The sequence below is a fragment of the Sus scrofa genome, chromosome 1 (assembly GCF_054392235.1).
Source record: "Sus scrofa isolate SSC_HxYL_T2T_F1_AM1 chromosome 1, Sscrofa_HxYL_maternal_Yorkshire_Landrace_v2.0, whole genome shotgun sequence".
Classification (NCBI taxonomy): Eukaryota; Metazoa; Chordata; class Mammalia; order Artiodactyla; family Suidae; genus Sus; species Sus scrofa.
In genome coordinates, this window is record NC_139383.1 from 146,605,548 (window position 1) to 146,622,101 (window position 16,554).

General features: G+C 40.8%; 1 protein-coding gene across 1 annotated transcript in view; it reads left to right on the forward strand.

The window, feature by feature from the left end:
- Positions 1–9,521: 9,521 nt before the first annotated feature.
- The window catches only part of PGPEP1L (pyroglutamyl-peptidase I like), a 72,442-nt gene continuing 65,409 nt past the window's right edge, over positions 9,522–16,554 (forward strand). The window contains exon 1 of the mRNA XM_005659773.4: positions 9,522–9,585. Coding sequence (XP_005659830.1) covers positions 9,552–9,585 — 34 coding nt within the window. The 5' untranslated portion in view covers positions 9,522–9,551. The remainder of the gene's footprint in view (positions 9,586–16,554) is intronic.

The following is a 16,554-nucleotide window of genomic DNA, read 5'->3' on the forward strand; positions in this document are numbered from 1 at the left end:
CTTAACCCACTGAGCGAGGCCAGGGGACGAACCCACATCCTTAGGGACACTATGTTGATTCTTAACCCACTAACCACAATGGGAACTCCTACATATTCTTTAAAAAAACAAAACAAAACAAAACAAAAAACTAGAAAGAATTTTTATGGACTGAAAATTCCCCTCTTTCTCATTCAACTCCTGCCCAAAATCAGAATTCAGTCATGGAAACAACCTAAATTCCATCAACAGAGGAGTGGATCCAGAAGATATGGTACATATACACAATGGAATATTACTCAGCCATTAAAAGGAAAGAAATAACAGCATTTGCAGCAACATGGATGGACCTAAAAATTATCATGCTAAGTGAAGTCAGTCATATGGTGAGACACCAACATCAAATGCTATCACTGACATGTGGAAGCTAAAAAAAGGACATGATGAACTTCTTTGCAGAATAGATACTGACTCACAGACTTTGAAAAACTTATGGTTTCCAAATGAGACAGGTTGGGGGGTGGGGGAGGGCACTGAAGATTTGGAATAGAAATACTATAAAATTTGGTTGTGCTGATTGTTGTACAACTATAAATGTAATAAGAGTCATTGAGTAATAAAAAAATAAAAGTGAAAAAAAAGAACTTAGTCAAATACTTCCTCTTTTCCTTTAGAGTTTCTGGATTTTCTGTCTTGCTTGAGTAGGCTGAAACTACCTCCAAATTAGAAATAAACTCTTCTACATTTTCTTTAAATATTTGCATTGTTTTGGTCTTCAGATTTGAATTTTAAATCTAACTAGAATTTGTTTATGTATATGGCATAAGGAATAGATCTAACTATAATTGTTCTCACACCATCAAATGATCCACTCTTTCCTCTCCTAATTTGCATTCCTTCCTTAATCATATATGAAATCCCTTTATACATTATGGCTCTTGTTTTATTGATTTTCACTATTTCTACAATACTGCATTATTTGAATTGCCAATTTTATCATATATTTTGATATCTAGGAGGACAAACCCTCCCTCATGAAATATTGGAACCAGCTAATTAAGGAGATTGGAGTCTAAGATTGCATCTTGTTTTGAATATTAATTCGCATGACATTAATATCTTTAAAGTTTTGAGTCCTCCCATCAAAGAACACAGCATACCTTGGTTTAGTCAGGACTTTTTTTTTTTTTTTTTTTTTTGCCTAGTTTCTATAGTTCTTACAAATAGATTTCATATATTTCTTGCTAGGCTTATTCCTACATATATCTGATGTTTGCTGGCTATTTTGAATGGCTCTTTGTTTTCTCCAATTACATTTTCTAATCAGTTATTGCTGGTATATAAGAAAACTATTAGCTAGGGTAAATGCCACTCTCACATCCAACCACTTATATGAAGTCCAGTAGTTTCTAAGTCAATTATCACAGAATTTCTAGGTAGACAATCAGATTGTCCTTGCATAAGTTGTTGGATTCCTAAACTTTCCTCAAACCTTCTCAGCCACATGGCGTTCACTTTTGACACCAAAATTGCCCTTGACTCTAACAAGAAAAAAAAGAAAAATATGGTTTATATAAGTAAACCGGAAAATAGGGGCCTGGAGCAAGTTTTCAGTATGGTCCTCCCTTCATTCCAGGAGGTTGTTAAGTGCTCGGCTGCCTCCTCCATCTGGCCTCATTTATCTACACAGGAATTTCCTCAGTGTTAAGAACACAACTGTTCTAGCCATTCCCAAGGTATTTGAGAAATTTGAAAGAAAAATCCAGTATTTAAAAAATAGAGCTAGCAAGCTACTGGATTTTAATAAATAAACCAATTCCTGTAGCAGCAGTTGTTACTTTTCAGTCAAAGTGATGTGGTCTAGTCCTTTAAAAACGAAGTAAAATCAAGACTTTAGCAAAAATCAAAGAGAAAAATATAAGACAGAGGAAAAATATAGGCAAACTTTTCTTCTATAAACTGTAAGGAAAATATTACCTGATGATGTATCCTAGCAGACTGCCAGAAATTTTGCTTTTTGAGCTGTACCCATGGCATGTGAAAATTCCTGATCCAGGGATCGAACTCTAACCACAGCAGTGTCCTGAGGCACAGCAGTAACAACACATGTTTTTAACTGCTAGTCCACTGAGGAACTCCAGCCAGAAATTTTAAACCACTACTTTTCAAACTAGTGATTCACATTTCATAGGCAAAGTTATAAAAAATTAGTATCTTCTGGAGTTCCCGCGTGGCTCAGTGGTTAACGAATCTGACTAGGAACCATGAGGTTTCAGGGTTCGATCCCTGGCCTTGCTCAGTGGGTTAAAGATCCGGCGTTGCTGTGAGCTGTGGTATAGGTTGCAGATGCAGCTCGGATCCAGTGTTGCTGCAGCTCTGGCGTAGGCCGGTGGCTACGGCTCCGATTCCACCCCTAGCCTGGGAACCTCCATATGCCACGGGAGTGGCCCAAGAAATGGCAAAAAGACAAAAAAAAAAAAAAAAAATTAGTATCTTCTATACCAGTTTCCAATGGAATGCTCACGATAATACCAGCATTGTAATATTGTCTCTAAAATACCAATTCCCTGATTGTTTCTAAAACAGTTTTCTTTTCTCTTTTGGCTATGTCCACAGCATGTGGAATTTCCAGGGATAGAACCTGCACCACAGCAATGACCCGAGCCATAGCAGTGACAATACCAAATCCTTAACCTGCTGAGCCTCTATGGAACTCCTTGAAGCAGTTTTAAATGGCTGTTTCAGTCTCAAATTCTTTTATGTTTAAATAAGTGAATGCCATAAGCACTTGAGAGCAAAGTTTTAGAAATCCATACATAGAACTACCATATGACCCCGCAATCCCACTCTTGGGCATATATCTGGACAAAAGTTTCCTTGAAAAAGACACATCCACCCGCATGTTCACTGGAGCACTATTTGCAATAGCCAAGACATGGAAACAACCCAACTGTCCATTGACAGACGATTAGATTAGGAATATGTGGTATATATACACAATGGAATACTACTTAGCCATAAAAAGAATGACATAATGCCATTTACAGCAACATAGATGGAACTAGAGACTCTCATACTGAGTGAAATAAGTCAGAAAGACAAATACCATATGATATCACTTATAACTGGAATCTAATATACAGCACAAATGAAACTTTCCACAGAAAAGAAAATCATGGACTCGGAGAACAGACTTGTGGCTGCTGGGGGGGGAGAGGGAGGGAGTGGGAGGGATTGGAGCATGGGGTTATTGGATGCAAACTATTGCCCTTGGAATGGATTTACAATGAGATCCCGCTGTGTAGCATTAAGAACTATGTCTAGATACTTATATCACAACAGAACAGAGGGAGGAAAAAAAAATGTATACATGTAAGTGTAACTTGGTCCCCATGCTGTACAGCAGAAAAAAAAAAAAAAAAACACGAATAAATGGCATCTGAAACGTCCAAAATAATGAAGTACAGCTTCTGGATCCTTCCTTATCTGGGTGTTGGAGCCAAATCTCGCCTAGGAGAACGAGCAATTGCACATAGATAGGTGAGCAAAAATATTAATTGATAATGGCTTAAGTGATCTTATTCCACAGTGGTAAAAGTCATAAATACTATCACTTTGAGAACAAAAATGTCTACTATATTTAATCAGACTGCTCTTTGAATTTAACGGTGGGTAAATGTAATGAAAAAAAAGGGAAAGCAGTGTTTTTTTAATAGACTTCTGAATTACTTAACCCCTGTTTGATTTTATTTTATTTTTTTATTACTCAAATGAATTTATCACATCTGTAGTTATATAATGATCATAACCCCTGTTTGATTTTAATTAAAATCAACTCATTTAACTGGGAATTTGTTCATGTGTATCACAAGGTCACTTTATCACCAGCCATATCAAGCTTACTATGGAAGAAAAATTGTATTCTAGGGCAGAGTTTGGCAAACCAGAGCCCACACCACAGCCCAGCACGCTGCCTGTTTTTGTGCAGCCTGTGGACTGGAATAATTTTTACATTTGTAAATCATTGAAAAAAGAAGAATAGTTTGTGACCTGGGCATTATATGAAATTCGAACTTCAGTGTCCATAGGTAAGCACAGGTGCATAGCCACACCCACTGATTTGCATATTATCTATGGCTGCAGGAAATACCACATGGTCTCCATGTGGTGCACAAAGCTTAAAATATTTCCCATCTAGCTCTTTTTTTTTAAATAATGATTTTTATTGTTTCTGTTATAGCTGGTTTGCAGTGTTCTGCCAATTTTCTACTGTAGAGCAAAATGACCCAGTCACACATACATATACATTCTTTTTCTCACTTTATCTTCCATCATGCTCCATCACGAGTCATAGATATAGTTCCCAGTGCTATACAGCAGGATCTCATTGCTTATTCATTCAAAGTACAATAGTTTGCATCTATTAACCCCATATTCCCAGTCCATCCCACTCCCTTCCCCTCCCCCTTGGCAACCACAAGTCTGTTCTCTAAGTCCATCAGTTTCTTTTTGTGGAAAGTTTCATTTGTGCCATATATTAGATTCCAGATATAAGTGATATCATACAGTATTTGTCTCTTTCTGACTTACTTCACTTAGTACGAAAGTCTCTTATTTCACCCATGTTGCTGCAAATGGAATTATTTTGTTCTTTTTTATGGCTGAGTAGTATTCCACTGTGTATATATACCACATCTTCTTAATCCATTCATCTGTTAATGGACATTTAGGTTATTTCCATGTCTTGGCTATTGTGAATAGTGCTGCCATGAACATACAGGTGCATGTGTCTTTTTCAAGGAAAGTTTTGTTTGGATATATGCCCTAGAGTGAGATTACTGGGTCATATGGTAGTTCTATATTTAGTTTTCTGAGGCAACTCCATACTGCTTTTCATAGTGGTTTTACCAAGTTACATTCCCACCAGCAGTGGAGGAGTTTTCCCTTTTCGCCACACCCTCTCCAGCATTTGTTATTTGTGGACTTTTTTATGATGGCCATTCTGACTGGTGTGAGGTGGTATCTTATAGTAGCTTTGATTTGCATTTCTCTGATAATTAGTGATGTTGAGCATTTTTTCATGTTTCTGTTGGCCATCTGTATATCTTCTTTGGAGAAATGTCTGTTCGGGTCTTGCCCATTTTTTTCAATTGGGTTGTTGGTTTTTTTTGCTGTTGAGTTGTATAAGTTGTTTTTATATTTTAGAGATTAAGCCCTTGTCAGTTGCATCATTTGAAACTATTTTCTCCCATTCTGTAGGTTGTCTTTTTGGGGTTTTTTTTATGGTCTCCTTTGCTGTGCAAAAGCATGTCCGTTTGATTAGGACCCATTGGTTTATTTTTGCTTTTATTTCTGTTGCCTTGGGAGACTGACCTAAGAAAACATTTGTAAGGTTGTCAGAGAATGTTTTGGCTATGTTCTCTTCTAGGAATTTGATGGTGTCTTATCTTATGTTTAAGTCCATCTAGCTCTTTGAGAAACTGTGTGTCCACCCCTGTTGGACTATTAAGCTGAAAAGGCAAAGTAATAGGAGAGGGTGAGGCCAAAAGACTACCTACCTTAGAAGAGTGACATTTTTGGAGAACTTCTTCAAGCTTTGACAAGATGTAGTTTTATTACAAATTCTATGTTTACTGTAGAGTATGTAGCTTATTTGGAAGCAGTGATGTTTGACACAGAAGAGAGTTGTTGTTATTATTGTTATTATTATTTTAATCACGAGTGCTTCTTGCTGATTGATTTATTTTCTCCAACTCCCAAGAGGAATTTGACCAGTTTGATTACATCTCATTTATGTCAAGTGTACCAAATGTGTTGTAAGAGTTGTTGTGTCAGAGACAATAAACAAACCCTTTAATTCTTCTTCTTGCTTAAGCAGAAAGTCACAACTTGCCAATAATAAATTTAAAACAAATCCCACTACATATTATGTTTGGTTTAAAATGAGAAATATTTTAGGTCTTGGGCTATTGTCATCTTGGCAACCACACTTGTCCTCCCTGGTGAGAACACGTGTGCACTGCTGCTTGCTTTCCGGTTCACTGACAGAGGGTCACACCTTGCCCTCTTAATCCCAGAGTCAAATATGATTACAAATATTTTCCTCCCGGGGAATCTAACTTGTAAGGAAGATCACTGTGCTTTTTGTTAAACAAGACATCTCTCTTTAGTTGCCTTATTTATTCTCAGGCTTACTATATTTCATCGGCCAAAAGATTGTGTTTGACATCGGCAATCATTAGAGACCATTTGTTTTTACAGTGGAAAAATAAATAAAAGTGCACATGTCAGACCTCAAAATTCATATTTCTCTGAATTGTTCTTATTTTCAAGAATGAGAATGTGTGTGTGTTTTCCCCCAGAAAGGGGGGCCAGGGATGAATACAATCACAGACATGTTACTGTAGCTAAGTCAAAATAGTTTATGTCTCTTGTTTTCTTTCTTTTTTTGTTTCAATAAACAATTTATTTTTGAATGAAAAAATAGCTTGATAGCAAGCAAATACTTAGAAGTCATAAGCCTGATGATACACAATTAGAAAACCAGAAATTAATACAACATAATGATTGGCATAACAATATAGAGAAAGACGAGTTGATTCCAAATAGTTTATTTCTCAATTGCATCTTTCTTGACAATTAAACATGGGTCACAACCACTGACTAGTGACAGCAGCAAGAGTGTTTTGGTCAAAAAAAAAAATCTTTTTTTAAGACTTTTTTTTGGGGAGCAGTTTTAGGTTCAAAACAAAATTGAGAGATTTCCCGTGTACTCCCTGCCCCCCACATCTTTGGCCTCCCTCATTATCAAAATCCCATACTAAGATGTACTTTTGTTACCCTTGATGTACCTGCATTGACCTATCACTCAAAGCCCATAGTTTATCTTAGGGTTCACTCTTAGTGTTGTACATTCTTCAGGCTTGGATAAATGTATAATGACATATATCCATTATTATAATACACAGAATATTTTCACTGCCCTAAAAATCCTTTGCACCGTATCTATTCATCTCTTCCCCTCAATCCCACCATTTTCTTTTTTATTAATTGCAAAATTAGAGGACATTTTAGGACATCAGAAAATTAGTGAATTACAGGAAAGTGAAAATTCCAGGACACATTCCAGTTGCAGTTAAAATAGGAATGGCTTGGAGTTTCTGTCATGGCTCAGTGGAAATGAATCTGACTAGCAACTATGAGGATGCAGGTTCGATCCCTGGCCTCGCTCAGTGGGTTAAGGATCTGGCTTTGCTGTGGTGTATATCACAGATGCAGCTCAGATCTGGCATTGCTGTGGCTGTGGCATACACCAGTGGCTACAGCTCCAATTAGACCGCTAGCCTGGGAACTTCCATATGCCATGGGTGTGGCCCTAAAAAGACCCCCCAAAAAATATATATATATATATGAATGGCTTATGTTGAATCTCGAAAAAAAAAATTACAGCTTTGTTATCAGAAAAGTAGCATTGTTTAAAAATGGGCAGTCTTAGCAGTTGAGGATATTCTTTTCAGACATGATAAGTTAACATTAACAAACACAAGTTAGACACCCAGACCTGTTAGTCATGTTGATAGCAGATTTGATCTTAGGGGCAATGAACTTTACAAATGTGGGCACGTCTAGTGACCTAATCTCATTTGTAAATATGATGGACAAGCAAAGCCCTCCTGATAGGACTAGTTAAGTGACATGAAGCTGTTCACCAGAGGGTGGAGAAAACATCAACAGTGAGAATATGAGAAACTGGTTAATTGCTTTCAAACTTGGATTTTCGTATTGTCTACTTTAATCTCAAAATGAAGTGAAATGCAAAGCCCCTTGCATTCCCTGCAAAACAAGGCGGCCCCAGTTTCCCAGAGCAGGCAGGGGAAGGCCACTGGAGGCAAATACCACAACCCACCTGTTCTCCGTTGTAAATAAGCCGGTAGCCCACACCAGGGACCAATTAAAAGAAATGGCCGTTGGTTCAGCGGCCCAGGAAAGCATCAGGTAGAGTCTTAATTCCTTGGCAGTGATCCCAATTAAATGGTGGTGGTGGGGAGGGTACTGTTTTTTATCAGGGGGCCAATTAAGAAGACAGAGCCACTAGGGTGCACACTCTCTAATGGAGGACTCTGAACTTGGGAAGCAATGTGATGTTAGAAGGGGGTTCTACCAGCTTCCCCTAATAGAGCTTCTCTTGGCCACACCGGATGGGGAAAGAGAATTATGGTCTTTGGCCTCTTATTAGACAGCTTTTCTAAAAAGTATTTTTAGTTAAAAAAAGTTTTTTTTTAAGTAATATATTCTGAAAGGTCAAGATGTTGAATAACATGGCTTCTTCAATAGAGGAACTAGCCCCAAATGTTAGCTCTTTGGTTACTCTGACACAGTTAAAAAGGAGGCAGAAGGGCCAGGTGGCATGCCAAAGCATTCAAGTGCCCTATTAGGCGCTAACAGCAGGCAGAATGGGGGATGATGAGCGCAAAGCCTGGAAAGCCAACACAGACACTGCCAGTTGTGTGAACCTCTGACCCAGGGCTGTGGGAGGGCTGCGTACAGTGCCTGGGGCTCAGTAAGACTGCATCCTGGAAGCAGTGCTGTGAGCATCCTCATTTCAGGGAAAGGGGTTAGGGGAGTGGGGGAGGGGCGCAGAATCGTTAACTTTTCAGAGAATCCTCAGGTTATAGGCAGTAGGTGCTCTCAACCCTCACTGTTTTTTTTTCTTTTTTGCTTTTTAGGGCTGCACCCTCAGCATATGGAGGTTCCCAGGCTAGGGGTGAAATCGGAGCTACAGCTGCCAGCCTACACCACAGCTCACAGCAACGCGGGATCCTTAACCCACTGAGCAAGGCCAGGGATCAAACCTTCGTCCTCATGAATGCTACTCAGATTTGTTAACCACTGAGCCACGACGGGAACTCCTCAACCCTCACTTTTAACTCTAAGCTTCTTCTGTATTTTTGGTTTCTTTCTTTTTTGGTCACACCCGGGGCAGAACTGTCACTGCACATTGCAGTGACAACACTGGATCCCTAACCTGGTGAGCCACCAGAGAACTCTTTCCTTTAAAAAAAAAAAAAAAAGCATATTTGACAGAATCATTTCCAAGAGCTATCAAATTTTATCAAGTTAAGTTCTTCAGAAAAAACTTGTAGGGTCACCCATCATCCTGACTTGCTGGGGCTGTACTGGTTTTAGCACCTTTTAGCTACCCCTCCCCCCACCCAATCCCAGAAACTCCTCAGTACGGAGCAAACTGGGACAGTCTGTCACCATACTCGTGGCTGGCTCACGTTTGAACATACTGACCAACAAAGGGACCCACACCCAGGTGGCCAGAAAGACCCTGATAGTGCTCTGACCTTCTACTTGTCTGTTGCTGCCGCCTCTGCGTCCTGAGCTGGCTATTTCTAATTTCAAGGACCATCATCTTACACTCTCTCCTCTAACCAAGAGTCTTCAGCCTTTCAGGGCCCCCAAAACCTTACGAGGTGACCCTCATTGGAGACAGAAGCCGTAGACCAGGCGGGAGGGGCCGGGCCTCTGACCCGCGCAGGCGCACATGCGCACTCCACACAGGCTTCATGGATTCCCAGTGCAGCTGCGTGGTAGTGACCGGTAAGACGACCTTTCTATTTTCCCACTTGATGCTGCTTTTAGCCTGACCACGGAATGCGCACTTGCCTGATCCTGGTCATAAACAGTTCCCTCCAGGGGAAAAAAGAGTGGCAACTGGTGGTGCCAATAATTCCAGATGGAGCTAACTTCCTGCCATGCCCTATTAAAAAAACAACCAGGGGACAGAGAGGCTTTTCTGCCTCTGTCCTGTCATTCCCTTCAAATGACTCTTGAGTGGCATACACAGTAGGTGCCCATGTGCGGCTTAATTCCATCAAGGAGGAGGTGGAAGCTGGCCCCGGCTATTGGAGTCTGGGGCCCATGTGGCATCCATTAGGGTGCAGCTGCACAGCAGGAAGGGGGAGCCAGCGACCCAGAAAGAAAGGAGCCTCATAAGGCTGAGACAGTCCACCCTGAAAGGAGCACATAGCTCCCCCTAAACTGGAGAGCTTTTAGCCACTCAGGGAACTCACCCCCTCTGGGCCACCAGTTAGAGACTTTGAACCCCAAAATGTCAACTCAGAAGGAATGGTAGCCTCCCACTCCTGCCTTTCACCAGCAGTTCAAAATCAACCCCAGCCACGCCCAATCATTGTCACAGCTGGTCCCTGAAGGGCTTGATTTCTTCACAAAGCCCTTTATTTTTAGCCAGACACAGTTGGCATATTTTAAGTTTTTTGAATTGTGTTGGATAAAGGAAATGTAGCAGAGACAAGGGTTCCTGTATGTGTGGAAAATTGAAAGTTACCTATCTTAATATTTTCAGACTATAATCAAACTCCTGTTAACCTTCTGAGAAAAAGTCCTTTTGAAAACCTTTTATCTCCCTTGTTCTCATTTGTGTTATTTTGGGTATTAGAGATTGGTTCAAATTACCCTTGAATTCCTAAGGAAAATGTACCCATGATAAATGCAATACTTGTCACAAATGAAATATGAATATTGAAGCACCATGGCAAGCCTTAGACTCACACTGACCTTTGTCTCTGTCCTGTCAGCTTGTGGTTTGCTGGCAAACTCTAGATTGTTTGATGAAGTACTTGATGATCAGCTGCGATTTGGGAATGCCCACTGGTTTTCAGAGTTTGGCCCTCCTTTATTAAAAATGCTCTGGGCTGCCAGGGCCGTCTTTTCATTTAATTGGATTTGCTTCACATGTAAATCTCTCCAAGACAATTGGCACAGAGACAGTTGGGGCGGGGGCTGCTTTGACAAACTGCTTCAAGATCAAGACTGGCACCAGCAATGACAATGGGAGACTTGAGAAAACCTGCCTCCCTTCAAAGAGGCAAAGAAGGTTTGTGTAGCCCTTTTTCTCAAGTTCCACTCAAGGGCCTGCCAAGTTTAAAGTATAAGGTTTGACCCTGCAAAGCAAGAGCTTCAGACCTTCATTTGCTGAGTTGTTTTGCTTAATTTAAAACATGTGAGAGATGATCTGAATATGCTGATCTGAATACAATGCTAAAGTAGAATGTGATTTTTTTTTTTTTGGTGTCATAGCATTTTTAGTATTTCTACAGTCATCCTGGGAAGTACCTGGTTCCCAGTGACTTTTCCTTAATTTATCTATCTATCTCTCTATCTCTCTATCTCTCTATCTCTCTATCTATCTCTCTATCTAACTATCTATCTACAAATATATATATATTTTTAGGGCTGCATCCACGGCATATGAAGTTTCTCAGACTAGGGGTCAAATCGAAACTGTAGCTGCTGGCCTACACCAGAGCCATAGCAACTCCATATCCAAGCCGTGTCTGCAACCTGCACCACAGCTCATGGCAACGCCAGATCCTTAACCCACTGAGTGATGCCAGGAATTGAACCTGTGTCCTCATGGATGCTAGTCAGATTCATTTCTGCTGAGCCACAATGGGAACTCCATAATCTCAATATTTTCCAAAATTTTTTGTTTGTGTGTTTTTTTGCTTGACAACTACAGGCTTATTTATTCTATAGGATTCAAAAGTCAGAGAACACCACTGGCTTCCTGGGATATCTGCCCCAAACGTTTCTATTCCCTTAGAAAGTTGAGATAAACTTGTTATTGCTCTAGATACAGGGGTTCTGGAACTGTAAAGCTACAGTCCTCAGAGTTTCCGTTGCGGCACAGTGGAAATAAATCTGACTGGGAACCATGAGGTTGCAGGTTCGATCCCTGGTCTTGCTCAGTGGGTTAAGGATCCACTGTTGCTGTGAGCTGTGGTATAGGTCTCAGACACGGCTTGGATCTGGTGTTGCTTGGATCTGGTGTTGCTGTGGTGTAGGCCAGCAGCTGTAGCTCCGACTAGACCCCTAGCCTGGGAACCTCCATATGCCGTGGATGTGGCCCTAAAAAGCAAAAAATAAAAAATAAAAAAAGGGTGCAGTCCTTTCGGGAAATACATCATAGGAATCAAATAGCTGGAACTCAGAACCTCAGCTGGGTTCCAGGTACAGCTGAGTTGGACAATGTCACCTCTATCTGCAACCCACTGTGTATTTTGGTTGTGACTCGGCGCTAACGAACGCGACCAGTATCCATGAGGATGTGGTCTCACTTAGTGTATCGGGGATCTGGGCTACAGCTCCAATTCGACCCCTAGCTCGGGAACATCCATATGCTACAGGTGCAGCCCTAAACAGACAAAAAAAAAAAAAAAAAAAAAAAAATTTGCAGCACGCTGCACACCCTGAAGTGAGCCCCCCACCGGTCACAGGCCCACTCACAGTAGCTGACCTCACCTACAGGGCCAGGCAGGAACCATTGAACTCTGAGCATAGGCCAGGCTGAAGATGAAAAAAGAGGTCCAGGGGTCTGGTTCCTCCTCATAGCCACACCATCCTTAAGGGCTTGTGATGGTTAATTTCACATGTCAACTTGACTGGGCCATGGAGTGTCCAGAAAGCTGGTTAAACATTATTTCTGGATGAGGGATTTTCTGGCAGAAATTAGCATTTGAATCATGGGCTCAGTAAAGCAGATGCCCTTTCCACAGTGTGTGTGTGTGTGGGGGGGGTGCATCTAATCCATTAAGGGCTTGAATAGAATAAAAAAGCAGAGGAGAAGTTCCCTTTGTGGTGCAGTGAAAATGAATCTGACTAGTATCCATGAGGATGCGGGTTCAATCCCTGGCCTTATTCAGTGGGTTAGGGTATTGCTATGAGCTGTGGTATAGGTTGCAGATGTGGCTTGGATCCCATGTGGCTGTGGCCATGGCTGTGGCATAGGCCAGCGGCTAAAGCTCTGATTTGACGCCTAGCCTGGGAACCTCCATATGCTACAGGTGCAACCCTAAAAAGGAAAAAAACAAAAAAAACAAAAAAAAAAACAAAGTTTGCATTTCTCTGTCTGAAGCCATGAACTGGGACATCATTCTTCTCCTGCCTCAGACTGGTGCTCCTGGTTCTCAGGCCTTCAGCCTCAGACTGGAATGTACGCTACTGGCTTTCCTGGGTCTCCAGCTTACAGATGGCAGGCAGATCTAGGGACTTCTAAGTCTCCATAATTGCAGGAGCCAATTATAATAAAGGTCCTTCTATACATATACATATACATATACATATACATATACATATACATATACATATACATATGAGTGTAGGCCTCTTAATTTTGAACAGAGAAATGAGGTTTAAAGTCCAGGTTAAATCTCAACATGGAAAAGTAAGGACGGGGCCCTTGAGGGATAAGCACATTTGAGGGGGGTGTTGGGACTGAGAAATGCTGGCATCAAGTGATCAAAGAGAATCAGCAGAGCAAAGCAGTGCATAGAGAGATGGTGGAAAAGGATTTAACACTTGTTGCACACCTACCACGTTCTGGAGAAAATACATGCCTTATAGGGCATTGTTTAAACAGTGTAATGGTCCCAGGAGGTTTGTAACTATAACAACAATGAAGGTGAAGCTGACACTGTTTCCTTTGCTCAAGGCAGTATTGCAAATGCTCCATTTTTGAAGTTCCCACTGTGGTGCAGTGGTATTGGGGGTGTCTGCAGTGCCAGGACACAGGTTCAGTCCCCAGCCAGGATCCAGCATTGCCACAGCTAGGGTGTAGGTTGCAACTGCGACTTGAATATGATCTTTGGCCCAAGAACTTCATATGCTGCAGGGTGGCCAAGAAAAGAAAAGAAAAAAAAAACTCCTCCATTTTATTCTATTATTGAATCTTTACAACCCTGTTAGATTTTTGGTTCCCATTTTACAGATGAGGAAAGCAAGGCACTGAAGCTAAGGAACTTGATCAAGGTCACCCAGCTGCTAAGTGGTAGGGCTGAGATGCAACAGCAGAAGCCTGACCCCAAGTACTAAAGTCTTGGACCACTCTTGGCTGCTGTTGGGCCATGGCCTGAGCTTTGGAGGCGCTGCTACATAGTACAGATGCCATAAAAGTGAGCAGCCACAGCACTGAGAGAGTGACAGAGTCCCAAGATGTGACCTCTCCCCAAGCCATCAGGAAACCTTTCCTAAGCTAGTCCAAAGGGGGTCTGCTGTCCTCCCCAAAGCAAAATTCTACTTAATTGCCTTTTACTAGAAATCTTCATTGCAGTTAAATATGTAATAGTACATGGTATAAATAAGTGTTCCCAGTTCAAGGAACTTCCATCCGCACACCTCATTCCAACTGGCAAGGCTCCTGTTCCTTCCCAGAGTGAGGTCTCCACAACTAGGGCCAACCTCTCCCCTGGGCCTCACTATACTCTCACTCATCCCGACCAACCTGTCTTCATCTCCTCCCACCTATGAAGTCCCAGCTCACCCCCATCTTCTCCAGAAGTCTTCCTCAAGCACCCCCACCTTGCCTTCTCTCATCGCTCTGTAAAGTATTCTGATCCTAGTTGTTTGAAGTCTTGCTATTGAATGTGTGGTCTGCAGGCCAGTAGCATTGGTACCACTGAGAAGCTTGCTAGGAATACAGAATCTCTAGCATCACCCCAGACCCTCCTAATCAGATTCTGCTTTTAAGATAAATAAACATGCATACTAGCATTTGAAAAACACTGGACCAAACCACACAGTTTTGTAAACTTTTAATTTCGAAATAACTATAGATTCACAAGAATTTGCAAAGAAATATATAGAATGGTCCCCTGCACGTTTTACCCAGCCCCTCCAATGTTAACATCTTCAAATCAAAGGTAAGATGTTGACATTGGTATCATTCCGTGTGTGTGTGTGTGTGTGTATGCACATACACAACTCTTTGTAATTTTAAACATATATAGCTTTGTGTAACCACCAAAGGTAAATAATTGTACCAACATCACAAGGCTCCCTTGAACTTCCCCCTTATAGCCACACCCACCCTTTCCCCATCTCTCAACTCCTAGTAATCATTAATCTATTCTTCATCTATAATTATGTTTATAATGCAATCATGTGGTATGTATCCTTTTGAGATTGGCTTTTCACTCAGCATAATTACCCTGAAGTTCATTCAGGTTGTTCATACCAATAATTCCTTCATTTTAAAAACAATTGTTTAATAACTTGGAGATATAATTCACATGCTATACAATTCACTCATTTAAAGTATACAGTTCAGTAGCTTTTAGTGTAGTCACAGAGTTATGTATTTATCACCACCATCAATTTTAGAACATTTTCATTACCCCCAGAGAAATTCCATCTTCCTTAGCTAGCACTCCCTAATCCTTGTCCCTACTCCCCCCACTACAGACACACACACACACACACACTCTCAAGCTCTAGGCAATCGCTAATTCTGGACATTTCACATCAGTGGAGTCATATGCTTTGTGATTGGCCACATTCACTGAGCATAATGTTTTCAAGGCTCATCCATGTTGTAACATAAATCAGCACTTCCTGTCTTTTTACTGACAAATGATATTCCATTGTATGGGTAATACTACATTTTGTTTATCCACTCATCAGTTGATGGACAGTTGGGTTGTTTCCACTTTTTTCTTCTCACTATTGAGCAATATTCCATGATCTGGATGAACCATAGTTTATTTAGCCATTCACTTGTTAAGGAACATTGGGGTAGTTTCTCGGTATGCGCTTTATTACAAATAGAACTGCAGTGAACATTTGTGTACAAGTTTCTGTGTGAAAACAAGTTTTCACTTCTCTGGGACAAATGTCCAAGAGTTCAAGTGCTTGGAAGTCCACTTTCAGTTTTAAAAGAAACTGTTTCTCAGAATGGCAGTTCCATTTTACATTCCCACCAGCCATACATATGTGACCCAGTTTATTTTCATCCGCATCAGCTTTGGGCTTATCAGCATTTCTGTTTTAGCCACTGATAGAAGTGTAGTGACATCTGATTGTGGTTTTAATTTGCATTTCTCTGATGGCTAATAACATTGAACAGCTTTTCATGTGTTTTTCACCTGTATATCCTCTTCATTGAAATGTTTCCCCATGTATTTTAACCATTTTCTAATTGGCTTGTTTTTGTCAAGTTGAATTTTGAGAGTTCTTTATACATTCTACATACAATGCCTTTGTCCAATATGTGATTTCCAATTATTTTCTCCCCGTCTGCAGCTTGTCTTTTCATCCTCTCAGCAGGTTCTTTTGCAGAGCAAAAGGTTTTCATTTTGATGAAGTCCCCTTTATCGGTTTTTACTTTCATGGGTTATGCACTTGGTGTCAAGTTTAAGAACTCTTCAGCTAACCCTAGGTACCAAGATTTTCTCCCTTTTTGTTTTCCCTAAAAGTTTTATCATTTTACTTTTTACGTTTAAGTCCGTGATCCATTTTGAATTATTTTTGTTTGTGATGCAGGCTAAGAGATCCTTTTTTTGCCTATAGGTGTCCAATTGTTCCAGACCCATTTCTTCAAAGGCTGTCCCTACTCCGTTGAATTGCTTTTGTATCTTTGTTAACAAACAACTGGGCATATTTGTGTGGGTGTATTTCTGGGCTGTCTACACAGCATGATTTTTTTTTTTTTTTTTTTGCTTTTTTTGGCTCCCTCTTGGCATATGAAGTTCCTGGGCCAGGGATCAGATCCAA